The sequence below is a fragment of the Apteryx mantelli genome, chromosome 1 (assembly GCF_036417845.1).
Source record: "Apteryx mantelli isolate bAptMan1 chromosome 1, bAptMan1.hap1, whole genome shotgun sequence".
NCBI lineage: Eukaryota > Metazoa > Chordata > Aves > Apterygiformes > Apterygidae > Apteryx > Apteryx mantelli.
This window is the reverse complement of record NC_089978.1, coordinates 406,003-432,500: the sequence shown is the minus strand read 5'-3', so window position 1 is coordinate 432,500 and position 26,498 is coordinate 406,003. Positions and strand designations below refer to the sequence as shown.

Genomic DNA, 26,498 nt, shown 5'->3' with positions numbered 1-26,498 from the left:
TTCTGAGAGCAATTTACATCAACTCTCTCATGCTCCTGGGACTCCAGATCAGCTTCACCCTACAAGCATCTCCATTTGCTGGGGCATCTATACACCACCACTGTACACACTCGGCACTGAAACTCAGGTGCCTGCAGTGCCACCTGAGCCAGCTCTGCCTGGCAAGTACCCATGGTCTTCTTGCAGACCCACAGAGAAGCTCTGTCTTCACCATTCCCGTGACAGGATAGATGACCACAGAGACCCTGTGCAATTTGGGGAGAGGGAGAGGTTTCCTTGTGCCTTTGACCCTGCACTGCCCCACCGCAGGACAGTTGGTCCTTGCCATGGTGTGGCATAAGCCCACCGCTGTCCCCACCAAGAGTTGCTGGGGGGTCCTGATGCTCCTAAGCGAGGGAGATTTCTGGCAGCGCTCACATTCCCCGCACCACGTCCTCTGCTTGTGCAGAGCTGAGCAGAGGGGCGTCTGTGTGGGTACTGAAGCGTGCCAGGAACACGTTACACTACTACTTCAGAAAACCTCACCATCAGGGATGTTAACAGGCACTGAAAGAGCTAATGAGACGTTAACAGGTGAGATATCAAGAAGATAACTGACAAAATACTTAAGGGGCTACTGCTTTAAAGCACTTAAATAGTAAGTGCTTTAAACTGAAAATCCAAAGAGATAGACAGTCTTTCTGTTGTAGAAGGCAATCAGACTGGTCAAGCACAATTTTCCCTTAGTAAATCTATGCTGGTTGTTCTCGATTGCCTTCCAGTCCTTCAGCTGTTTGGAGAGAGGGCTCCCAAGAAGACATGCTCCATGCTCTTTCCAGGGACTTAGCTGTGACTGAATGGTCCATAATCCTCTGGATCCTCCTTCTTTTCTCTCTGAAGGATGGCAGTAATTTTAGGCTTTTTCCAGTCACCAGGGAACTCCTCCAATCACCCCAATTTTTCACAGATGATAGACAGCAGCCTGGAAATCACACCAGACTGGAGACCTAAGAAAAAACACATCCTTATTCAAGAGTTAAGTTGCAGAGCAGAGTGAAGAAAAATGGCATCGGGGGGTCAGATTGTCATGAGTCAAACCTCTTTATGGCAGTTCAGAGAGCGGGTGCTATAATCTGCAGGCTGCACCCTGCAAAAGCTCAAATTGGGCAGCACTGCCGGGCAGGTGGCATGGGACCCCCTGCATTCAGGGTCCACGTGGGAAGCTCCTGAGGAAGCTGAGCAGACACATCAGGGCAGGAATTTATCACCCCAAAAAGGGTGGAATAGGGACCACTCTAGCTTTCAGGGACCAGTGCAGCTACTGAACCCCAGAAGTACATGTATTCAGGTCCAGAAAAGCAGTGTGAGTAGAGACCACTAAAGACCAGCACAGGCTTGAAATTAGGCACCTGGTTCCTAGACAGATGTTAGAGTCAAAAGGGGCACATGGCTAGCAGTAATTCCACAACTCCACCAGGCTACGACAAATACCTACAAATACTGATGGGCCCAGATGTGTTCCCACAGCTCTGCGCCTCATCAGCCTGACTATAAAACATGCTGTTTTAGTCAGCAGGGCGCCAGAAGAGCTGAAGACTACAGTGATCTGACACAGATGTCTTACAAATATTCCTGCCTAAATCTTGTCACTGTAACATCAAAACATCCGGGCAGAAAGATCATTCTTGAAATGTTTCGCTCTTCTTGTGACAGATTTAACAGGTTCAATGCACCAATTCCATCTGGTCACAGCGAGTGTCAGTTAAGCCCATCATAAGAAATGCTCCATAGGCTGTAACTTGCTGCCAAGGCACAGGGGAATTTATGAGAGCTGGTACCTTGGCACATTTGACAGCTGAAAGGTGCTGCCATCGCCTGCCACAGGGAGTCTGCAACCCTGACTACTGCACCGGGCAGACCGGCAAGGGAGTCCTTCTTCTTCTGTGGGGTCACTTCTTATGAAAACACAGGACTGACCGGAGAAAAGCAGTATTACAAATGAAGTAAGGAGGAGCTGATGAGCATGACTGGACAGCTAATACTAAATGAATAAGTATCAGTATCCTAACAAAGGTTTAAATGGGACATCTGAGGTACTGTGAGGAGGAGGATGTGCAGCTAGATCAATGTCTAACTAAACAATTAAAGATATAAAATGTACTGATCACACAATACTATAAATGTTTGGAGCTTGAGAGTACTTAACATATGGATAAAGTAGCTGATCAATCAATGCACAATAGACGTGATAGGAATGCCACTGGTATAAAACATTATGCAACAAGGATCTAATTAAGCATATGTAAAAAAGAATCATAGTTTGAATTCATTTCTGCTGCACAGTTATACCCCACTGTGTACTAACCGTCAGCTCAGTGTTTTTCTTGCTATCTACAGTTTTGCTGTGATTAAGAAACCAGACAAACAAACTCAGCACTGAGTGCTGCTTTGAAGTGAGCAAGACTGAAAGTGAATCCGTTCCAGAGCAAGACCCCAGCGCAGCTAGTGGTGTCCTGGAGTGTCAGTAGCATACATGTCCCTGGAGAGCCAGAAGTCCCCAAATGCAAACAGTGGCCAACTGAGAACAGCAAGAAATCTTGGGATCCACACAGAATAACAGAATCACAGTATAAGCTGAGGTTGGAAGGGACCTCTGGACATCATCTAGTCCAACAACCCTGCTCAAGCAGGGTCATCTAAAGCACATAGCACAGGACCATGTCCAGATGGCTTTTGAATATCTCCAGAGAAGGAGACTCCACAACCTCTCTGGGCAACCTGGTCCAGTGCTCTGTCACCCTCACAGTAAAGAAGTTTTTCCTCATATTCAGATGGAACTTCCTGTGTTTCAGTTTGTGCCCGTTGCCTCGCGTCCTGTCACTGGGCACCACTGAAAAGAGTCTGGCTCCATCCTCTTGACACCCTCCCTTCAGACATTGATAAGGTCCCCTCTCAGCCTTCTCTTCTCCAGGCTGAACAGGTCCAGCTCTCTCAGCCTTTCCTCATAAGAGAGATGCTCTTAATCATCTTTGTAGCCCTCCACTGGTCTCACTCCAGTAGCTCCATGTCTCTCTTGTTTTGGGGAGCCCAGAACTGGACACAGTACTCCAGATGCAGCCTCAGCAGGGCTGAGGAGAGGGGGAGAATCACCTCCCTCCACCTGCTGGCAACACTCTTCCTGATGCACCCCAGGAGACCATTGGCCTTCTTGGCCACAAGGCCACATTGCTGCCTCATGCTTAACTTGGTATCCACCAGGACCCCAAGGTCCTTCTCTGCAGAGCTGCTTTCCAGCAGGTCAGTCCCCAGCCTGTACTGGTGCCTGGGGTTATTCCTCCCTAGGTGCAGGACTCTGTGCTTCCCTGTGTTGAACTTCATGAGGTTCCTTTCTGCCCATTACTCCAGCCTGTCAAGTTCTGAATGGCAGCACAACCCTCTGGTGTATCCCTGTGTTTTTAACTCCTCTCTACCACATCACACCACACCTTCATGCTACTGTTCTTTTTTATTAAACTATGCATGATAGCACGGTAGGAAACACAGAAATGCAGGTCTGAAAGGGACCTTCAATATGTCATAAAGTCCAAAGCTACACAATGGTAAAGGATCAAGCCACCACAAACAGATCATGTTCAGTAGGTATTAGTCTATGTTAAAAACTTTCAGTGAAAGCAGTTCCATAATCTCTCTTGACAACTTAATGCTGCAGGTCATAAAACAAGAGCACCAGGATTTTCTGGTTTCTTCCTATATCATTTCACAGTACTTCAGAACTTTCTCTCCACCTGCCAGAAGAAAACGGTCAATACCTGCTACTGCGGCACTGCTGGTTTTCTCAACTCAATTTCCGAAGCTAACGAAGCTTCTTTCAGTTTCCTGTGTAATGGCAACATGGATTTTGCATATTTCCTTATGACAAAGGCTTGATGGTATCTTGTACAGCCAGACAATGCCCAGAGGAAAACTTCCTCTCTTGCAGGACAATGTGTATGCTCTACCTTTGCCATTTCCTTCTTAGATGCACAAAATTTTCTTAAGTTGTTTCCTGCTGAGGGTCATAAAAAGAAATTCTCAGCAGTGTCCTGATGGTTCTTAAACAAATGGGTACTAGCAGGTCAGCGGAAAACCACCCTGTACCACTGTTCTGGCGCATTAGCAACATTTGGAGAGAAGATTCCTCATCTCTCAGTCCGGATGATGTATTTTGATGAAAGGCTTCTCTTATTCCTTTGCTTTCCAGCACCCCACCACTGTTCACGTTCTCCCATAAAGCAGAAGCACTGTGCTCTGCCACTGATCACTGGGGTTCCTGATTAACCCGTTGTCTGAAACGCCCTTTTGCTTTGTTTTAGATCATCAGGACCAAGCTTGGTAGTTTGATAACACCATCTTCATCCTCTGTATCGAAACAGATCAGTCCCTTGTGGATACAGCTATTCTATAACTGCTGCTGCGGCTGCTGCATCCAAAGATGACACTCTCTTCACAGGCCACAGGCTGATCTGAGAAGCTGCAAAACACCCACAGAATTTGCCCACCTAAAAGAGAAAAAAAATGCTATCATTTCTTATTTCCCTGCTCTTCACAATTCCTGCTGAGTTAAAGGCAGTAGATGACTCAGTTTCATTTTCAGTGTCAGATGAGTAAGGAAATGTTATTTTCTTTATTTATTCATCGGCTTATGGGTAATTTGTGAAAAAGAATGGTAATTTTCAAGATAATTTTGTTATGCATCTCCATTTCATGTTGCTTTCCCCCAGAAAGTTTGAAAGGACTTTGAGGACAATAAACACAAGAATCCCTGAGATCTTCCCATGGCCTACTCAAGACCATGATACTGTAGTAACTCCACTGCAACTGCCTTATCCAGACTCTTATTTAAACATAGAAAGATCAGTGTCAAAATGACCAAAATTTTAAAATATTCTTTGCCCTCCTCCTGGCCAGGCAGCAGCCCACTTCAGCCCACTGAATGGGATCTTCCCACATCCCTGTCTGGATTGCAGATCCACAGCCCTTTCTAAGTTGAGGTTTGCTTTGATTCTCTTCAATATCCTACTTTCCCCAGAAGTGAAATTTGAAAGCTGCTCCATTCTTGGTATATTTAAACCTGGCAAATTGTTTCTCAGTTCCCAATACTGGTTTGTTACAGAGCAGGGCAGCATTTTTGCTAGGTGCTTGTAAGAAATTCATATGCTCTTTTACACTCCCTGCCCCTGTGCTTGTTCCCAAGAAAGTCAGAGTTGTATCTGCACATGTGCTCCTCCCTTTTACGAAAGACCAATATTTGCATACCCTGCCCCACTTCCATAACATTACAAAACCATTGCAGCTGTGTGTAAGGCGGCACTGGGTTAGCATGAAATGTCTCCAGCATGACCTGTAACAAGGTTAGTAGTGGAGGACCCATGACAAGGTAAGAGCACCTCCAAGGAAACAACAGCTGAAAAGCAGTACAGGAAAACAGAGGTTCACCTAGGATTGTTCAGCCTGGAGAAGAGAAGAGTGAGGGGGGATCTTATTAATGTGTATAAATATCTTCAGGGAGGGTGTAGAGAGGATGGGGCCAGACTCTTTTCAGTGGTGCCCAGCGACAGGACGCGAGGCAACGGGCACAAACTGAAACACAGACAGTTCCATCTGAACATGAGGAAAAACTTCTTTACTGTGAAGGCGCCTGAACTGAGCACTGGACCAGGTTGCCCAGAGAGGTTGTGGAGTCTCCATCCTTGGAGATATTGAAAAGCCATCCAGACATGGTCCTGGGCAGCGTGCTCTAGGTGACCCTGGTTGAGCAGGGGGGTTGGACTAGATGATCACCAGAGGTCTCTTCTAACCTCACCCAATCCGTGATTCTGTGAACCCCTGTAAACTTGCAACATCCACAACATCCTTTAGCAAGGAGCTCCATGATCAACTCCTGCACGAAGAACAAGCTGCTTTTTGTTTTGAACCTGACTCCCGCTAAGTTCCTTTTACAGTCCTTATTGCTTGCGCTGGAAGAGATAGTGAACAGGAAATCACTACCCATACAAGTTAACTCTTTATTACTAGAAATGACTTTGATTTTAGCAGCAAAGTTCCTGCATGCACTCAATCCCTAACAAGGCAGAGATGATGACTAACAGATAACACAATGCAGCATAAGAGCTCTAAAAAGCCATTATCCTCCCCTTCATCTTCAAACAATTGATTAATTAGGTGACATACAGTAAGCATGGCACCATATGTGGCTGGTTTAATATAACTTTATTTGCATCACAATAATGTCAAATTGTACAGTTATCTATATATAAAACTAAGTAAAGATAGATTTACTGCCCTTTCTGGGGGACCCTGCTGTGTAATAAATCTGTCAGGAAGCCATGATCACTGAGAATTTAAATTTAGGTCCAACTCTGGTAATATTGCTAACAATTTCTAAACAAGGCCTTGAGGTGACACAAATATTTGTCCAGACCCAGAGCTACCCATCCTGAACATCCCAGGTTTTCTGGAATTCAGGCTGTACACATGTGACTAGACCCCTTCTTTGTCAGTATACGCCCTTACAGCTGGTTATGAGTGTCCCCACCTGCTTCCAGGGGCCTAGGGAGCTCAGGAAAACCCAGCCCAGCCAGGGCAGCTCTCAAGATCTCATGTGAGTGAGATTTCAAGGGAGCCTTTTCTTCCACAGTTATGGCAGAAATTCAGGGGCTCCAGATATAAGACAATGCCCATCATCTTCCAAACCCTTTGCTTAAACAATAAATATAGGGAATATAATCTGGGGCTGCTTTAGTTACAGTAAGGAGCTGAACCCTTTTGGATCCCCGTGGATCAGCACAGAAGCCACTGTTTGTCCCAGCAGCCTAGGGCGAGGAGAAAATTCCCTACAAAACCTTGTTACATTTAAATCTCTGATCGCCCAGAGGAACTGGCTGTGGCAGGTCTTTGTATCAGGAAATTATGTACTTCCCCTTGGAATTTCTCTCTCTGCTGCCCAGATGGGGAACTACCACAGAAAAGATCTCGCCCCGATTTGTGAGGGGAGGCTGCGCAGGGCTCAGCGCCGAGCAACGTCTCCTTAGCCGCAGCCCGACCAGCGAAGCGGTTCAGCGGGGGCGCCCGAGCCGCTGAGGTACAACCGAGCGGCGGAACCGCCGGCGTCCAGCCCGCACCGCCGCGCTTTCCCACATCACAGCCATCCGGGCCGCCCTGGACGAGCCTCAAAGCCGCCTCAAAGCCCTTAGTTCTCAGGCCTAAGTCACCGCCCTGACCTATGTGTCTCCCCTTAACAGCCAGCGCCCAGCTCTGGCGCCCGCAGAGTCCCCGGGGCTGCACGACCGCCCGCCCCCTTGCCCCGATGCGTCACACGCAGGGTAAGAACCGCCCCGAACTGCCCCGAACCGCCCCGAACCGAGCCACCCCCCCCCCCGCCGGCCTCAGCGCCCCTCAGGCAGGCGGGCGGAGCGGACTACGGCAGCCGGCGGGGCCCAAACCGCACCCCTCCCTCCCCGGCAGCCGGCGGAGCTCACGCCACCGCTGCGCCGTGAGGTCACTTCCGGCGCCCCGCCCCCCCCCGCCCCCCCCCGCATAAGCCTCGCCGCGCGGGGGTTGCGGCCTCTTTGGCAGCGCGCGGGCCAAGATGGCGGACACGCAGGTAGGCGCCGCGCGGCTCCGGGCCGCGCCGGGCTCCTGGGGCCGGGCGGGAAGCGCCGGGGGTGCAGCGGGGGTCTGCGACCGCCTGCGACCCCCTGGGGGCTTGGCTGGGGCGGCGAGAGGCCTGTGGCTTGTGGCCCCGGGCGGGCGGCGGCGTGCCGGGTGGGGGAGGGGTGGGGCCCCCCGTGCCGGTGAGGTGCCGTGGCCCGGGTTGGGGGGGAGGGGGATGGGCCCCCGGTGCCGGTGAGGTGCCGTGGCCCCGGTTGGGGGGGGGGGCTCCCGGTGCTGGTGAGGTGCCATGCCTGTGTTGGGGGGTTCGGTGGCGATGGGCTCCCGGTGACGCTCCCCTCTCTCTCCCCCCAGACTGAGCGGGCTTACCAGAAGCAGCCCACGATCTTCCAGAACAAAAAGCGAGTGCTGCTGGGTGAGGGTGGCAAGGAGAAGCTACCCCGCTACTACAAAAACATCGGTCTCGGCTTCAAGACTCCCAAGGAGGTAGGCCCCAGCCTCCCTGCAGGGCCCCAGGCAGGGATACTTCAGTCCTTCGTGCTCCTCTGGCTCAGGCATCTGCTCCCTTTGTATCCCTGGGGATATGAGGGTCCTGCCATGTGGGGGCAGGTGTCAGGTCACAGACAGGTGCAGTTGTTTGGCTCTTCTGAGCATGGTCACTGGGGTGTCCTGTGGTATCTGAGCTCTGTTCACCCAAATGCTGACGCACACTTCTCTTGCAGGCTATTGAGGGCACCTACATCGACAAGAAGTGTCCCTTCACCGGTAATGTCTCTATTCGTGGCCGAATCCTGTCAGGTGAGCTGCAAAGGTTCCCTAAGGAGTAGTGCTTCAAATGTAATCGTGTGACTGCTGTACAGTGAGCAAACATACAAAGCCCGTGATGCAGGAGTGTTTGTCTAGAGCGGCCTGGAAACTCGGATGTGGTCCTTGAGCTGCACATGATGCCATTCTCACGATGGTCTTCCAAGTCTCATGGTGAAGGGGCTTTGACGACAATGCCGCATGGCTTTGCTGATGCCCAGTGAAAGGACCTACTACTGGTAGTTCTAGATGGGCTGTTCTGTAGCGCAGCTGCTAACATAATGCACCAGCAGATGATGCAGGGAACATAATTTTAGTAAGCATATCATTGTATACTTAGAAGGTCTTAGAAAAGACAAAGGATATAAGTTATTTTATAATACAGTGCCAGTTTAAAGGTTGCAGCCTGGCAATAAGGTGGAAACAGAGCCTTTTTACCCTGGTAGGATTAGGGTCCTAGAGCATCCCTCCAGGGGTGCCTTTTAACTTATGTTAAGGTAGCTCCAGGGGAAATTACTGAAATTACGGGTTACTGCTTTTAGATGTCGAATGTCACTTGTCAGTGCCAATGTTCTCGAACAGCTCTCCTAAAAACCTCTATTCTCTATTAGTTATAAATCAAATCTACGACCCAGTTTACTAATGGTCAGTGTTTGCTTGCTTGCTCTCATCGTTGTCATATTCCCTCCAATTTTGTCACCCAGGTGTGGTTACCAAGATGAAGATGCAGCGCACCATTGTCATCCGCAGGGATTACTTGCATTACATCCGCAAGTACAACCGTTTTGAAAAGCGCCATAAGAACATGTCTGTGCATCTCTCCCCCTGCTTCAGGTTTGTAGAAGTCTATTCTGTCTAGCAGTGATGGGGAGGAGAGTTACCATATGAAGGTCACATGTATAGAAGTACCACGCACGCTCAGAATGTCTAATATTCGTATTTGTAATGCTGAACTCGTGTTCTGTCTTAAGAACTGAAGTGAGCATGCACTTTAGTGCAACACGTGTAGTTTTGTTGCTGTTTCTGACCTGGAACCTGTTTGCTGGTGGTGATGTCTAAACTCACGATGGTCTTCAGAGCCCCTGTTGGTGAAGGGGAGCTGCTGACAATGCCAGTGGCAATTGCTGAACCGTAAGACATGTTCTGGTCAGTCTGCCTGTTGTGCTGTAAAACTAGAGAGCTGCAGCCTGCGGCTTTACAATATTTGAGAAAGGATAACAAACTTGGACAAATTGAGGTTGCCAAAGTAAATGCTGAGGCCAGAGGGAGCAGGTCTAAATCACTGACATTTTTGTCTGCTGAATGCCTCCTGCACCCATCTTTGGTACACAGAATTTCCAGAAGAACCTGGACTGGTATTTCAGTCCAGTTGATTGGCCAAGTTTAAGCCTGCGTGTGACTGAAAGCAAAGCTGGTCTCTGGAGGGTTTTCCTTCAGATGCTCAGTGCTCATTCTGCTTTTGTGAAAAGCTTGCATTTAGTCTTGTATTGGGTTTGAGCAAATGTGGAACGACAGACTCCAAGGCCTTGTGGCAGCAGGGGAGGATGACCGCTTCTTTTTAAGCACATTCTCGCCCTTGCAGCACTTAAGATTCTAAAATAAGCATAAGGTACCATTTAAGTACACAAGGTCATCACTTTCAGTACTGTATTATGCAGTGGCATTTCTGGCATCGTGTAATGCATATACAGAACTAACCAACTATACATGCAGAAAATTCAGAACCGCTAAGATACCTGTAATGTCTTTGCAGGGATGTCCAGATTGGGGATATTGTCACTGTGGGAGAGTGTCGTCCCCTCAGCAAGACTGTCCGATTCAATGTCCTCAAAGTCACAAAGGCTGCTGGTACCAAGAAGCAGTTCCAGAAGTTTTAAAAACAGCATATGGAAGATATTCAGGACAAATAAAACATTTTATAAAAATGTACTCTGTGTGTATAATCTGAAAGAAATAGCATAGGGATGCAATAGCATGTGTAAACTCATAGGACTACAAAAATGAGTGAAATAAGTATGTTTTTTGGGAAGTGTAAGAATATTGTGCAGATACTGTTCCAATATTTTGGGTTTTCTACTCAGAAGAGAGGAGAGTGGAGTGGATGAGGGAGAAGGGGTAAGAGTATTGTGCCTTTATTAATAAATAGGAATCCTGGTATTTTTCTATGGAAGTGACATGCAGTCTGCCTATGACCAATGAATGAATGTTCTTCAAACTGAAGTGTGGTATAGTCAGCTGTCGAAGAGCATGTTCAAAAGAAAAGTCGGCCTTTCTAATCAGTCTTCTCTCTTCCTGACTCTTGTATTCCAGGAAAGGCTGAACAAGACCTAAATATCTAACATGTGCGAAACCTGTGCATGGGAAAGAAGCAAAAAGGGATGTGTTTTGTATACTTTTTAGCTATTTCTGGAAGAGCTTCTGTGGCTTTCCAGTTCAAGCCTGATTCCTTGTATGCTTTTTCACCCTTCCACAGCATAGCTGCAGAAGATAACAGATAGAAAATTACATAGTAATTTGGTTTAAAGTGTAAAGCCTGTTAGTGATAACAAAGGAAGTTATATACTTAAAGATTTCATTTTTCATAAGGCTTAAATATATACTTCAGGAGAAAGATGCCATGTGCTGTGTTTGCACAAAAAGGTGTCTAAGCACATTTTGCAAGGATATGGTGTGTCGGCAGTTAAGCAAATGGGAGTTAATGCTAAAGAAATTTTGCTCTTCCTGCAGATTTTTCTAGAGGTGATAGCTGGTTATAGTTCCAACAGTCATGGAAAAACATGTTATTCTTAGAACTGAGTTAATCTTCCATGTAGGATACTGATCCCACATTCAGGGTAAAAAAAAAAAAAGTGATGGCATGATTCAATATGGATGAAACTTCTGTCTTGTTTTACAGCAGGAAGACAGTGTATATGGTAAGAACAAGAGGTGGAACAATCAAAATTCAGTATTTTAACCCAGTGTAGTTAAGCTGATAGTGTTATTTTAACCCAACACCCATTTAAAATGTGAAGAGGAAAAGAAACATGATTTTGAGCAAGAAAATCTGACCTGTGTTCTTGCAGATGTTAACTAGCCTAACGTTGACATAGCTCAGCATACAAAGTCTACTGTTGGGTTCCTTGTGCTCGTCATGAAGTGCCTAATAAAACAGTAGGGCAATGCTGAGGCTTGCATCTCTGTTCTGGTCATTATGATAGCTGGTATTAGATGGGGCTTCCGTGTACACTGCCAGTGAATTAGACCGTCTCTGGCAGCGTTGCTTATTGAATTAATGCTGAAGTGCTGCAAGAGATAAACGGTGCCCCACAGCTTGCAGAAAATCCTGGATCGTGGTGACTTCTGCATTAACATGGATCTGGCTTACGGAAGTTGCATACCAGTTGTGTATATGTGAGAGCTTCTGGTTTATGCTGCTTTAATCTGCGAGGAATTAGGTGCAAATTAGGAGGAATGCTTGTTCTGAGGCAGGCTGGATGTGTTATGAGTAAGGCTGATGTGCCAAGAAGTTTCTCTGCCTATCACTAACTAAATCCACAAACCTTGTGGGAAGCTTGGGGCAGGGGTGGGAGAAGAGGAGCGCGGGCTCAGCTGGTAGTACAGGATCCCTCTGAAGCGCTGGCAGGTGAGCAGCCAGCACCTGCAAGCGTCAGGGGCTCGAGTTCCCGTCAGGGCTGGGAGGAAGTCACAGCCTCATGTTTTGTTTCATCCCTCCTGTGGCCCCGCTGTGCCTCGTGCGGTGTGGCTGGGAGGGCAGCAGGTCAGGCCAAACTGGTGAAAATGAGGGGACCGGTGCTTTCCAAAAGTGATGGAGGCAAGAACTGAGGAAGCTGGGGGAAGGTCCTCTGCAGGTTTGAGAAGGGCTCTCAGGATGTCCCTGGGTGCCAAGAAGTTAGGGAAGAGCCTGTGCATGGAAGTGCAGCTGGCAAAGTGGTGGAGCTGGGGAGCCCTGGGCTGTAGGACCGCTCTGTAGCGTGGCTGGCTGGCAGAGCGTTTACCTGACTGTCCCTAGGAGATGTTTCTGGCCCTGTGGACCCAGCTGCCATGCAGCCTTTGCGGCTCCTTTGGGATGGTATCGTTAGCTTTGGCTGTGCTGAGCGTGCCGGACGCTTCTTAGTGGGAGTCCCAGTGTGCATCAAGCAGGTTTAGGTAAAACCTGAATTGTTCACCGCTTACACTTACAGCCAGACTAGATCAGAAAGGTCTCTCTGTCCCACTGCCTTGCTATAAAGGCTTTCCCAACACAGGAATGCCCTGGGGATTTAGGTTTTTCAGCGTAGCTTGGCTTGCAGACTCTTGGCAAGAGCACATTAGCTCTTCTAGCTATGTGAGTGTATGCAATCTGTCCCTTAGAAGCTTTTAGAGGAAAGAGATCAATCTGTTCCCCGCTTACTCAGACACTATTTAAGCGACGGGAGCAGCAACAGCAAGTGTCTGAGGGTAAGTTACATGATGCAGCGGGGCTCATTTAACAGCTCGCTGCTGCTGAGCAGAAGAGGTCTCGCTACCCTTCCTTCCCACACGCCCACTGGATCTCCCACTCCGCAGATTTAACTCGCTAACCTGCCAGAAAACAGTCAACTTTTCTTTTGTTCGGATTGTCTTCTGCTGGTTCAACGTCTTGAATCTTCTCACAGCGGGGCCTGGCAAGCGCAGAGTACTGAGAGGGAAGGGAGAGGGGCTCCTAGCCTCCAGCTGGGTTGGGGGAGGAAGGGGGAACCCTGCTTTCTTGTGGGGAGCTATTGGGTCTGCTCATCCCCCTTCCTCAGAGGGTTCAGTGTTGCTTGGTTAGATGAGGAGTCAACTCGGCTGGTTAATTAGCAATGCCTTGATTCAGGGAGGGCTAAAACATGCTTTTCCCTTCCTTTCTTGCATACGCTATAGTGACCAAAGAGTCTGGGGTCACTGGACTTTGTTTTGTACCGGTCTTCATGTTGAAGATATTTGACTCAAAAAGCTAAGCAGGATTAATGCATCTCACTACTGGATCCTCAGAACCATCTTGCCTGGTGCTGGGCCACTACTTTTGGGATGCCAATAGTTTGGGTCCCTTTTTGCTTGGGACTCTGTGTCACCATGACAGTATCCGTATATTATATCTGTATCTGGGCACCGCTGTAATGCAGGACAATCATTGCTGGGGGAGGGAAGGCAGAAAGGTTGAGGAGCAGGCCTTTCCCCTTCTGCTCAGACCAGGGAGAGGTCTGGGAAATAGAGCAGGGAAAAATGCAGCAAGTCAAAAGCAGCTGGAAAGAGGGAGGGTTAATTATTATGGAGAAATGGCAAACAGCTGGGACAAATCCGAGGAGAAAAAAACCATCAGCTCAAGATGAAGCAGGTGCCATCGAGGTTGTGATATTTCGTCCCAAGAAACCCTGGCCTAATGGAGTTGTACAAAATTTGGTTTGTTATATATATGAAACCAGGTGAGTGATCCAGAGGGAAAGAGAAATTCACAGGAAAGGTGTGAAAGGAGGCATAACTTGTAGGCAGATGTTGGGCTTGAGCTGTCTGGCAGCCTATCACATCACCAGAGGAGAGAGGTGGCACATCGCTCTTCTGCTCCTGCTTTCACAGTAGTTGAGTCCAACTTGCAAAAATTAAGGAGAGCTGCTCTGCCTAGAGCCTGTATTTTTAAACCTAAAACCCACTGGAGATGATATTCACCCACTACTACATGGAAATGATGCACAGTGTATTAATAACGTACCGAAGCAGGTAAATCATCTGCTCCGGCTTAGAGGGCGATGAACGCTTTGGTGCATGAGAAAGAGGCACTTTACCTCCCCTTCACTACCGGGGAGCTTGTTACGGGGTTTCTCCGAGAGATCCAGGTCTGAGCTCCAGCTCCTGTCCCGCTTGGGCTGTCGGGAGCGTTTGCTGGGGATGCGGCTTCCTTGTGTCTATGTTGGGTCAGGAGCGCTTCAGAGAGGGGATAGCGCTGGTAGGAGAGGCGGTGTGTGGTGGACCTGGGGAAGGTGCAGAGCAGCTCGGTCACGCCAGCGCTGTGCCGCTGGCTGGGGTCGGACCAGCCGGGATGGCAAAGGCAGCTACCACATTGCTCAAGCTGCTCTGGTCCCCTCGCAGCCGAGCAGCTCCAGGGGCAGATCGGGAGGGGCTGAAACCTCTATCAGAGGCAGCCAGGATCTCTTCTGTTTTATGCGGAAAAACTGGGGGTGGTAGAGCAGTGCGGCAGAACGGAGCCCATGGGTGCATGCAGCGAGTGCTTGCAATGGGAAACACGGAGGGTGTTCACAGGTATGTATTTTCCTAATCTACCGGGGAAAACGTGCATTGACCAGATTGCGTGACGAAGCCGGAGGAGGTCAAGCGAAGGGTGAGGCACTGTGTTAACAGAGTGATTGGCAGAAGCAGAGCTTTGCCTATGTTACCTGTGGGCATTGCTGCTTGCTGTCTCCCGGTTAAAAACCAGGTGTCTCCCCAGAAGATGCAGTCTCGCAGCACGATTTGTCAGAGCCGTTGTGAAACTTCGGGTCCCGCAGCCAGTTAACAACCCTGATGCCTCGTGGAAAGGTCATTCCTGTCCTTCAGAGCCACGGGGTCAGTCTGGTCCCATGGCGCATGGTTTGAAGGCTCCCCGCTGTGAGGGCCACGCTGTCCTGAGACGAGCGACGTAGGAAGGGCCAAGGGAGGAAAACCGCCCTGCCGGCACGTCTTGATGTGCAGTCACGTCTTTGTGATTGCTACCAAGGGGAAAACGAGCCTGGAAAGGGCGAACGCTGCGACGAAGGTAACTTACCCTATTTCCCTTCCGTGGACAGCAGCTTGTGGCTCTGATCTGGACCTTCAGTCTCCAGCGTGGTTCATGGCAGCGGTGACCAGGCCTCCTGCTATCCTGAGACTTTCTGATACGTCACAGCTGTCCCAACCTGTTCTGCTACTGTTTTCTGAGATTTCCACCAAAGTCTGGCAGGGCTACTGGGGAGCTTCCCTTCAGGCTCAGCCAGTGGTCTCCGCCTGTCCCAGCACCTCCCCTCCGGTGTTAATGTGTCGCTCCCCGGGACATGATCAGTGGGTTGAGTCCTCCTGGTGACGGTGGAATAAGGCACGCGATTTACCTTGTTTCGATGGACAGATGGCATAGGGAATGTTTTAATGCACCCAAAGCGCGGGGTTTATTCCTCTCTTTCACCGGGAAGGGTCTTATTTAGAAGAGACTGACACTTTACTCCTACATAGGAGTTTAAAATATGAATCCGCCTACCTTTAAGAGATGTTTATAAGACATATTTCAGACCCGAAGTTCTGCAAATATAAAAGGCCATGCACACCAGGCCAATTCCCATTGCACCAGCAATCCCTGTTTGGGCAGAAACATCCGTTATAACACTAGCAATGCCCAACTCTTGTACCGCTCGGATCAGTAGGTCTCTGTGACTCGGAAAAGCATCCGACAGTTGCTTCAGTTTTTCAAGGGGAGGAACGGAGGAAAATCGCAGAGGCTGGTTGTGGGGATATTTAAAGTGGGAAGGGGAGAAGTGGGTGGAACGAGAGCAATCGTAGCATGAACCCAATCGTGTAGCCAAGGAAGGTGATGGGGATGGGGTGCGACGCTGCGAGCCCCGCGGCTGCGCGCGAAGGCAGCCGGGGTGCGGGAGGTGGCAATAAGCACTGGCATGGGCTGTGCAGCTCCGCCGCGGACACGGTGAGGATGGTGGAACATCTCTAGGGGTAGCGAACCACCAGGTGCCGGTCCAAGGCCGTGAGCGTGAGGATGCCGGACCCTGTCCCGGTGACCGTGTGGGTGAAGAGTGCCCAGGCCAGGCAGGTGTCAAAGCCGATCTCCTGCAGCCTCAGCCAGGAGCTGCACGAGGCGCTGGGCTGGCCAAGGTGCTCCTCACTGCGTCTGCGCTGGGGAGCGCACGGGGCCTCTCGGTCCGGGTGCAACCCCAATAACCGCAGTTTTCTGCCCTGTCAGTGGGCTGCATGGAGCCAAGCAGGGAAGAAATACCCACGTCCATCAGTCCAGGCCTGGAGATGGCTCCAAATGGGAGCAGGGATCGTGAAGCTGGTGGAGCTGGGACCTGCTGCGCCAGACGCCCCAAAGCCACGTTCCTCCCCTCGGCAGCTCGTTTCCTTGCTCAGAGAAGTACGAGACTGAACACTGGTGACAGTCAGCAGCAGCAGCAGCTTTTCCCATCCCGGCCTTTCTCAGCTCTTGTCTCTTCTGCCACGAAATGTTGCAGTCTTTGCATGTACGGTTTTAAATAATTCAGCCTTATGGAGAGATAAAGCCACTGTGTTAAGATTCCCAAAACTCTTTTGGAAATCTTTATTAGACCTTCTAATCAGTCTCTAATAGCCCTGTTGCACGTCCACTTCAATGCTTTCGTTGTGGCTAATGTGTGCTCTAAGGTGTCTTCAAACCAACAGGACTTAGTGTGAAAAAAAAACCACCATTTTTACTATAAAAGTTTATGAGAGGCAAAATTTCACCAGAATTACAGTAGCTATCATTGGAGTTTTTAAATGAGACCTTAGCTTAGCCATACCCTACACGAGGCACCTTATCACCTTTAACAATTTAAAACAAATAGCTTCTTTTGCTTCCAAAAAATATGAGCTTTGGAAAATTGCACACGACACGTGTAGAATAAATGTTCCCATTAGCCGTGAGCAGATGCACGCAGGATTGGCCTGTTCTAAGAATGGTAACGTCTCCATCACGGCAGCAACACCAGACACCCTCAATAAATATTTATGTTCTGTGTCTCGAAAGCAGCTGTATGATGCATCTGTACAATTACGTTGCAGCACTTTATATTCTGTCGGCTGCAGAGCAGGGAGCTGAGCAGCATCCACCAACACCCTGATGAGCTGATTAGGAAACGCAGGATATCTCCCACATGGAAGTTTTGCAGAAGCAGCCGAGCTGCGCTTGGGCTGAGGGCAGCGATTCCCCCCCGAAAGGTGATGTTTTATGGGAGTAGGGAGGTGACCCGGGTCATCAGCGACATGTTAGTTTTCTTTTGATCCCAGGTACAGATAAAGAAAAACCTCATACTGAATTCAGTCAGTGAAGCTCTAGAAGCTGGTAACAGAAATTAATGGTGCAGCCTGTTTTTAATGGAAAATAGGTCCTGGTCAATTAACTTCTGGAAGGAGTTTTATTTAGCAATTGCATAACATTCTCATTAAAAATGTATCAGCGAATCACACAGTAAGTGGGTTACAAAGTGAATAGATTTCCAAATGTATCTGTTAACTGATTTAAATATTAAATAGCTTTGAACTAAGGGTCTATCCTGATTCTAACAGTCACAGTCTCACTGGGTGAAGATTACCAATTATCAAGGAAAAGGAATATGAAATCATTATTAATAAAAGTTGCATTTTTTCCCCAGGCACATGACTCCTTATTCGGCTGGTTCTGAAATGCACAGTTGGATTGTACCAGTGTTATTCAGTCCACGCTGCTCCCTGTCAGTAATTTGGCTTTCGTCCTTATTTATGAATTTCGAACACATCGGTCTCGGTGACAGGCTGGGGATTGTACCCTGCAAAGAAGGGACTGAAGGGACACATAGCCTGCGGTGGGGAACGTGTGCAGGATGCCACCAGGAGCAGATTGGCGACGCTGGGATCCTGCAGATGCTGTGATCCTGGGGCACACGAACAGGGAGGTGTCTACCAGGAGCAGAGGGGTTAGACAACATGCGTAGGGGATGGTGAGACCAGCGCTGGCAGGAATACTTCACAAAATGCTTTGAAAAGCTGCTGAGGGCTCAGAGGAAACCTACAGAGGTGGGTTGGAGCAGAAATTGTTTTGTATTGGAGATGAGGAACTGAACTGTTGAGCTTAAATACGAGGAGGCTGAAAAATGTTTCGATTCAGGCTTTACGTTCCTATGCAGGGGGAATGCATTCAGTGCTGCGGTGACGTTCTTCCACCTGGAAAAACCAAGAAAAACAAATTACTGTTGAGAGAAGCTGAGCACAGGGGATTTAAAAGGCTGTTCCAGAGGAGGGCTGCTCGAACCGCTTCCATCTGGGGACGGCATGCTGCTGCATGAGCTATTTTAGCCCGCCCTCCAGTCTTGAAGTCAGGACTTGGGCTGGTTCAGCCCGGACTCCTGGCTCTCAGGACGAGATCGGCAAGTCATGTTCTGCAGAGGGCTGTGCTGCATTTCCATCCTATGGGGCCTCCCTGATCCAAAGAGCGTGGCCGGGCATGAGTATTGAGAAATGGCCTAAAACTCAATACTTTGGCCAAGGCATCTTTTCCTGATCAGTTTACAGGATCATGCCTTTTCTTCACCTGCATAAGATCACGACAAATACACTTGTGGTTTTCCAACTAATAGGCATTAGCCTGCTTGCTCACATTTTCAAGGCAGCATCCCTTCTGGAGGTTTAACTGTTACTTGATAAAACTAAGCAGACATGTAAATAGCTGCTAGCACTGCAAAGCTGAGAGTGAGGTGTTGCGTTCACATGGGAACAGCTGGAGAGCAGGTTTTGAACTAGCAGGCTGACTTTTTAGCTATCGTTCATTTTGCCTTCTGCGTTGAAAGACCTTCCAGATAAGCCTTTAGAAATATAAATGGGGCACAAAAAGCTGGGGCTCAGTTTCTGCCGTTGGTCCGACGCAGGGAACTTGATGGTCACGGGATGAGGGCGGCTCCTGCTCTGCCCTCCTGGAGCTGCTAAGCAATGGAAGAGCAGAAACGTCTTAGAGGAGCTCTGTGCGCCTCCTGCTCCTGGAAGCTGCTCCCAGACAGGCTCTGGGATGCCAGGAGACCCAGCAAGCCCATGGTTGGAGACGGGCCATGCCAGGAGCCCTGTGATGCTGCTGGGTGTCTCGGTCCCGTCCACGGCCCCAGACGTGCTCAGCCCTTGTCCTGCCCAGAGGCAGCAATGGAGCCAGCCCGAGCGGGGCGTGCGCGGCACCAAGGCTGCCCCCGAGAAGCTTCTTCCCTCCCTGCCACGCGCACGGGGAACATTTTTTTTACCAGTGAGCCAAGGCTCAACGAAGCTCTGTTTTGTTACCCAATATGTCCCTATATCCTCCCAATCTTTTTAGAAACAGCTCTGAGATATTTGCAAATAACGAACCATCTTCCCAGAGCCTGAAGGGACACCGGAGCTCAGTCTGACAGCTCACACACATGCTATGGAGAAACACGCCTCCGCCTAGAACGGGGAGCAGATTTATAAAGCCTTTGTGCCAAACTCTTCTGAGGTTCCCCGCTTAATAGCGGCGCATCTGCTGCGCGCCTGCGCACGCCCGACGAGCCCCGAGCGAGCGACTGCGAGATCGTCTTGCCTTGGCATTTCAGGAAGGGGGAGAGAAGAACATTCTTATATTTAGAAGTAGTTATTTATGAATTAGAAAAATGAATACTTTCGTTGCTGGCGCTGCCGGCTGTGTGGAGGGCAGGTGTACTGGTGTAATGCGTTTTTGAGCTCCAGCAGAGAGCGAGGCAAAGTCAGGAAACACCGCCAATGTAGACAAAGGGCAGAATATTGCTCAGAAATAGCTGAATGATTTTGGAGACTGCAATAATTGAATTGGGATTAAATTTAACTGTATGAGGAACAAGGCCATGCACTGCAGACTAGCAAAAAGATGTTTTTCTCTAAAACAGGATCTTGTCTGTTAGGCAAAACAAAGAAGGTTCAGATGAAGACTATGAGCTGTGTAGTTAATATAGCTGCAAAATAAGGCAAAAAAGACTCTGTAATGCAAAAGATTTCATATTAGCTAAAGGCAAGTGTTTGTGCTATTGTAGAGGGCAGTGGTAGGATCTCACCTGGAACAGCACGTGCTGTTGTGTTTCAGAGAGGCCGTCTCAAACCCAATCAGGAATGCAGAAAGGCTACGGAAATGGCAGGGAAATTAACAGCCGACTCTGAGAAAAGTAACTTATAATACAGCTCGGCCTGTTTTGCTGTCTAAAGCTATAGTGTCTAAAGCTACAGAAAAGGGAAGGAGAATGCAGACAGAAAGGAAAATAAATAGGGGAAAATAAAATGCAGTTAAGCAAAAAGATGATCTTGGAACAAAAAAAGAGTAAGTTTAAAATGGTCACGGATCAGTCTGGGCTGGAGATTAGCAAAAGATGTCTCAGCAACAGGGATGTGAGGTCTGGAACAGCTTCCAGTTGGGATAGCAGGGCAAAAACCTGGATGATTCCAGGCTCAGTGGGCTGGTGATGGCAAGGAAATGGGCCAGGGCACTGAACATGAGGCCACCACACTGTCACCACCACAGCAACCACATGGGCAGAGGACATTTGGGCCAGGCTGGGGCTGAAGCTCACCTCCTTCAGCCTGAGCAGAAGATGCTCCATGGCATCGCCGACGGGCTGTCTGCAACACCCGCCAGGGATGACATCCCAAGGAGGCAGCAACAGGCCTGCGCAGGGTCTCCTCGGCTCGGGGACACCCAGGGTACCCGGGTCCCTCCCACAGCAGGCAGTCCTGGGCTGTGAGGGGAGAGTCCCCATCCTTGGGATCCCGTCCAGGACGAAGGTGGTGGAAGCTCTCCCAGTGTGGCAGGATCTCGCCATGGCCAGACTGAGCACCTTGCCCTTCACAGCAGCTTTTGCTTCCCAGGCAGGTGAAGAATAGGAAACAGCGCTGGCAGTAAAGTTACGGGCGTGCATTAAAATTCAACCCTGCAATGAAAACAGCTTTGTAATGTGGACTCCCATAACTTTCTGAAAAGTTCCTATTCTGGCCTGAACTTTTCCATCTCCATTCCACTGCTTCCTAGCAGGAAATCAAGCCAAAGCACATTTGAATATATCTCAGAGAGCGGAAAATGTCATCTGCCCACTGTATTTCTGGAATAAGGACACAAGAGACAGCAGATTCTTGAAATCGGAAAGCTACTTTGAGAAGCTAATAAATGATTTTCTTGCGTTAGGCACCTATGAAAGCCAAAAGCATAAATAAGTAAAAAAGGGATTAGCAAGATCAATCGATGGCTTGCAAACAGAGTGTTCTCTATTTAGTCTCCAGCACCGGGGGATCCTAAATTATTGATGGAGAAGAGCTAGGAGAAAGCAATTTTTATCTGCCCTTCTGTTATAATCTTCCCTAAATATCTGGCAACTGTTGGAGACCAGAGAGTGCAAGAGGCATCTTTGGCCTGACTCGGTTCTGCCATGTCTTCAGTAGCCAGCTGAAGAGGCACGTAGCAGTGTCACACGTGGCCCTTATGGCAAAGCATGACCGCAAGCATATCTGCAGGTGCCATGCAGACAAGGAGAACATTGACAAGGCGAAGGTTTTTAACCGTGATGGTTTGCACCACAGGGAACCATGTCCAGGGTTTGCAGGGATGCATGGTTCTTGCTCCACTTTCCTCTTCACGGTAGTTTGTCACCCTGCACCCACCTCTGCTCCCCCAAGCTGCTGCCTTCCATGGGCTGAGTTTTGTCCCATCTCAGGGAAGAGCCAGCACGTTTCCGCTTAGCAGTGTGATGTTTCTCCCCCACATGGCCCATAAAAATTCATCCTTTCTGGCAGAGAATGAATTGGGGAAAATAAAATTTCTTTCCCTTTGGAAATTGCCCTTTTCCCTGTCCTCCTGCCCACTCCGAGCCCTGTGCCAGGCAGCCCAGCATGGCTGCAGCGAAGGCACCCGGTCACCATTGGTGTCCCCTGGCCGCAAGGCACCCACGGTGCAAAGCGGAGCAGCAATGCTCCCGGCTCCTGCTGAGCCTGGGGCCAGGGGTGACCCATCAGCGCTGGCATCTGTCCCGTAAGGTCTTCTCCCTGCCCTGTCCTGCTGAGCCTGGGGCCAGGGATGACCTGTCATGCACTGGGTCTGTTCCATGAGGTCTTCTCCGTGCCCCGTCCCCAGCTGCTGGAGAAACTGACCCTGAATCCCCCAACCTGTCAGGAGAGCGGACATCCCAGCCACACAATGGACCTCCCAAGTCACCCAAGCTTGTCAGTTTTATGAACTGAAACACAGCTAAGGAAAAGCAGGGAGGGACTACACAGCAGCGGTGCCTGGTGGGGCATCACAGCTGCCTCCCCGTGTGTGCAGAACCAGGCATCTCACAGCGAGAAGGTGTCACTGAACCTCCTTGAGCAGGGGACCAAGCTCCAACCATGTCATCCCATCGCCCGCACACCACGGTTTGCTTCACCCGGACGTCCCTGTGTTCTGTCCGAGGACTCGCCACACCCCGGCACCTGCCCGTGCCACAGCAGTCCCTCAAGGCTTCATTCCCAGCAATACAGGGGTCTTAATTTCACTGGAGAGAGGCTCTTGCCTGAGTGTGCCAGGACCCTCACACGGGGAGTCTCCCACCTGCCCCACAAGTCAACTGAGTTTCAGCATAAACCTCCAAAATAACCTTCAGTGATGACTCACTTAAAAGTCTTTCGGCCTTTCTCCTCCCCACGGCACCATTTACAACGGGGTAATCGCTAGCACACCACAAACAGCGGTCTTTAAGTGTCTGACGTTCATATAATTTTAGTAATATTCCATTTAGGGTTTGTTTGTTTTTTCTTCAGGCCAAACATGACACATCAAATAAAAGAAGGCAGAAAACAGCTTTAAGGATATAGCGTCCAGGGTGTTGCTGGCAGTGTTGGGAGAAGCTGTCAGTTGTCACCAATAGCAAAGTCACAATGTCTCTGAGCATGAACCAACACAGAGAGCAAAAGTCGTAACTACAGGGTTTAATGCTTCACATCTGTAGAATTTGACTCCCAGGGTTGAGAAACAGGATGAATAGTCCTTTTCCACTTTGTTCTGCATTCCAGTAACTCACCCTGAACTACAGGCCACTGAATGCCTCCTTCAAACCCATTTTTTCCAGGACACCTGGCACAAATGCAGACTACAATAATGACTTGATTAAAAAAGCTTTCTAGGATCAAAAACGTTTATTTACAGAACAGCACAGTCTGCCTACATGAAGTGCATATACAATACGGACAGAATCCCCCTTTCTCTTCGCTGGCATGAACCCTGCAGTGTCTATTTTAGAGCACACACACTGTTTTCGCAGTCAGACCTAGCAGGGCAGTCAACAGGAGGTGCAATGGAAAGAAAATTCCTCCATGGTTCTTCTTGTTGGAACCAGGATGACAAAACTTTGGCTTCTTGCTTCGGCCAAAGAGGCTGCACACCCTGTCCTGGCTTTCCTTGGTCATCACAGCGTACACCAAGAGGTTCGCTCTGGGCGTCACCAGGAGGTAGGTGTGGATGCAGGGAGGCACGTTCCTGCCAAGGCGGTAGGTGAGGATGGTGGAGAGGGCAGGTGTGTATGAGACCAAAGTGGTGCAGACACGGGCAGCGCAGGTGCCTATGGCTTTGACTTGCACTTTCCTCAAAGACAACCTGAAGACAGCCCTGAGGATCAGGGCATGAAAGGTAGCAATGAACGCAAAATGAAGCACAGTCACCAGCAGAGCCACACAGCTATGTAGACCAGGTCGATGGCTGTGTCTGCACATGCAAGCTTCACCATGACCATGGGCTCACAGTATGTGTAGGGACGAGTGTATGGGAGCAGTAGGACAGACACTTGATGAGGAAGGGGCAGGAGAGCACCAGAATCACACTCCCAGCCTGGCAGTTGTGAGCTGGTGAGGATGGTGGTATCCTGGAGTGGAAAGCAGATGGCAATGTACCTGTGCAAGACCATGGCCACTGGTATGGTGGACTCAGTTATGCAGAAGGTGTGAATGAAGAACCACTGCATCAGGCAGGCACTGGAGCTGATTTCTTGGGTCTCCAGCCAGAAAACGCTGAGCTTTCTGAGAGTGCTGGAGGTGGTCATTTGTGGTCAGCACAAAGAGGGAGAGGTACACAGGCTTCTGGAGGCTGATCTATGTCTGAGAGACATATGGCACCCAAGAGCCTCCCAAACCCCTCCTGGAGCCCAAGCAATGACCCTGGGCAGCCCATGAAGGGCAGGGTCCATCTGAATGAAGCTTCCCCACCACCACCTCTACATCTCTTGCCCAGGGATGCCACCCATACATGGCCTGTGCTTCCAGCCCAGATAGATGCCAAATAAATTAGGCTCCTTTTCCATGAAAAAGGTTTTTATGAGCTACCACGGTACTGTCGGATCACAGCGAGAGCAGGTCTTCCTGATGAGCGCTGCTTCGCTGTAGTGCAGATCCACACATGGCTCCCGCGTTCCACCAGGAACGGAAGAACCTAGGGTTAGATGGACTGTTTTTCCAAGTTCAGTATGGGCCATTACTATTGTATTATGGAAAAAAAAGATAGTGGAACAGCCCTTGTACACTTATAAGATACAGAAATTGTTCTGTCAGGTCAGACCAAAGGCCCACATTGCCTCTCTTCTGCCTGGCACAGCAGCCAACAGCAGATGACTATAGAGAAGAGCGTGAGGACAGAGCACCCTTGCTGTGGCATTTCCCCAAAATACTTTTCCAAATTCTAACTGTTCAGAGTCAAGGGCTTCCAGAAGCAGATTTTGTGTCTTTGCTCTTAGAAGACCCCATGTATGTTTATTTCATAAATTTGTCCAATTCCTTTATGAATCCCTTTAAAATTTTTATCATCCATAATATCTTGGGACAAGAAGTTTCACAGCTTAATTGCCTGTGTTATGAAGAAATATTTCTTGTATCAGCTTTGAACTTTCCCCATGGTGATTTCATTTCATGTCACGTGGTTATTGTGTTGGAAGAAACAGTGAACTGGAGACTCTCCCCGCTTGCTTCATGCCTTGCCTAAATAAAATAAATAACTAAACAGATCTAGTATCCTCAGTAATTTAGACAGTGTCTCAGTAACTTTCTCACTCACTGTTCAACTTCTTTTCCAGACTATTTCTGAATATCTTTAACAGCACCATGTCACCTGTAGACAGCACAGACCCCTGTGAAGTGCTACCTGGGTCCTACCTGCACGGTGAAAATCAGCCTCTGACTCCTAAACTCTGCATCCTATCTCATCAGCAAGAGTGAACTACTCAATGAGGCTGGTGGTTTTGGGAACAGAGACAAGAGAGACTTCACAAAAAAATTTAAAAAATTTAGACAAAAAACTGGACAGCTGGTTCTCATGCTGACCCTAGAGCAGATTGCTCTGAGATTGGCATCCTCTTTATTTATGTTGACAAAACAGACACTGGGGAGAGGAGGAAGAAGGGACATCCATCGCTGAGGCTTGCAGGTGCTAGGCAGCCACTCTCTGGTCACTTGGATGCTGTCCATGGAGCTGTTGCCCTCAGTGGCCTGAGACTTTGGAAACATCCATGCTGATGAAGTTTTGATGATTTTGGCGGTTTTCCTGGTCTCCACAAACCTTCCAGCACCTGTTGATTAAAGCCAAGAGACCACTTGATTTAGGAGTGAAACCATCATGTGTCCCAGTTTTTTGAGTCAGGCTCCATCCACAAAATCCTCTGAAAGGCAGCTATGTCATACATCACCGGCTGAGGCCCATGTGCTTGTTCAGTACTGGCAAGCATTGGCTTGAGATGTACCCCGACACTGAGGGCTATTTGCTGTCCTCTCTGGGGACAAACAGCAGGCGAGCATGTGCTCTGCATTGCCTGAAGTGCCTGGCACACAAGGATGGTTTAATAGCACAGATCCGTGGTGTCCTGTGCACCCAGCACAAGGAGAGGTAGATCACTGCGCCGAGGTCAAGAGGTGCAGGGATTCCTGGGAGCCGGTGCCCAGGAACCTCACCAAAGCACAAAGGGAGCAAAAGCTCCACCGCCCACCACCTGCATGGATCGTCCTAACGCAGGGCAGTCCTCAGCAAGTACTCACAGGCCCTGATTCAGATGGTTTTGGCCAAAACAAAGGGGAGCAGCGAGGAGTAGACGTGGAGTCAGGAGTTCATCTCACCACCGCGCACGAGGGGTCACTGCTGGGCTAAAGGGCAGGGGAATAAGGCATGGTCTTTGTCACAGCCCAACTCCCATCCTCGGAGCTCCACAACAAATTTGCGCTCCAGGCTGCTGGCCAAGATAGATAGCTACAACATGGTCACCCACTACTCAGAGCTTGTGTGGGAAAACAGCTGATGAGCATGACATGATGCCCAAAAGCCCCAAGATTCAGTTGCTGACCACAGCAGAGCC

The 26,498-nt window shown here is 49.2% G+C and overlaps 2 protein-coding genes and 2 non-coding genes across 4 annotated transcripts; 3 read left to right on the top strand and 1 right to left on the bottom strand.

Moving 5' to 3' along the window:
* Positions 1–7,538: 7,538 nt before the first annotated feature.
* On the top strand, positions 7,539–10,362 carry RPS11 (ribosomal protein S11). Its single transcript, XM_067302551.1, has 5 exons — positions 7,539–7,621; positions 7,984–8,115; positions 8,352–8,427; positions 9,138–9,267; positions 10,187–10,362. Exons 1-5 carry the CDS (start codon positions 7,607–7,609, stop codon positions 10,308–10,310), a joined length of 477 nt encoding a protein of 158 aa, XP_067158652.1. The 5' UTR covers positions 7,539–7,606; the 3' UTR covers positions 10,311–10,362.
* Positions 8,566–8,656, top strand: LOC136991195 (small nucleolar RNA SNORD35). The gene has a single exon (XR_010883239.1). It is a non-coding gene; the product is annotated as a small nucleolar RNA SNORD35 (small nucleolar RNA).
* On the top strand, positions 9,477–9,570 carry LOC136991194 (small nucleolar RNA SNORD35). The gene has a single exon (XR_010883238.1). It is a non-coding gene; the product is annotated as a small nucleolar RNA SNORD35 (small nucleolar RNA).
* A 5,757-nt stretch (positions 10,363–16,119) lies between the features above and the next one.
* LOC136990973 (olfactory receptor 52P1-like) lies at positions 16,120–24,206 on the bottom strand. The gene is given in 3 exon segments (XM_067289445.1): positions 16,120–16,305; positions 23,422–23,849; positions 23,852–24,206. Coding segments are annotated over 3 exon segments (969 nt in total).
* Positions 24,207–26,498: the final 2,292 nt, after the last annotated feature.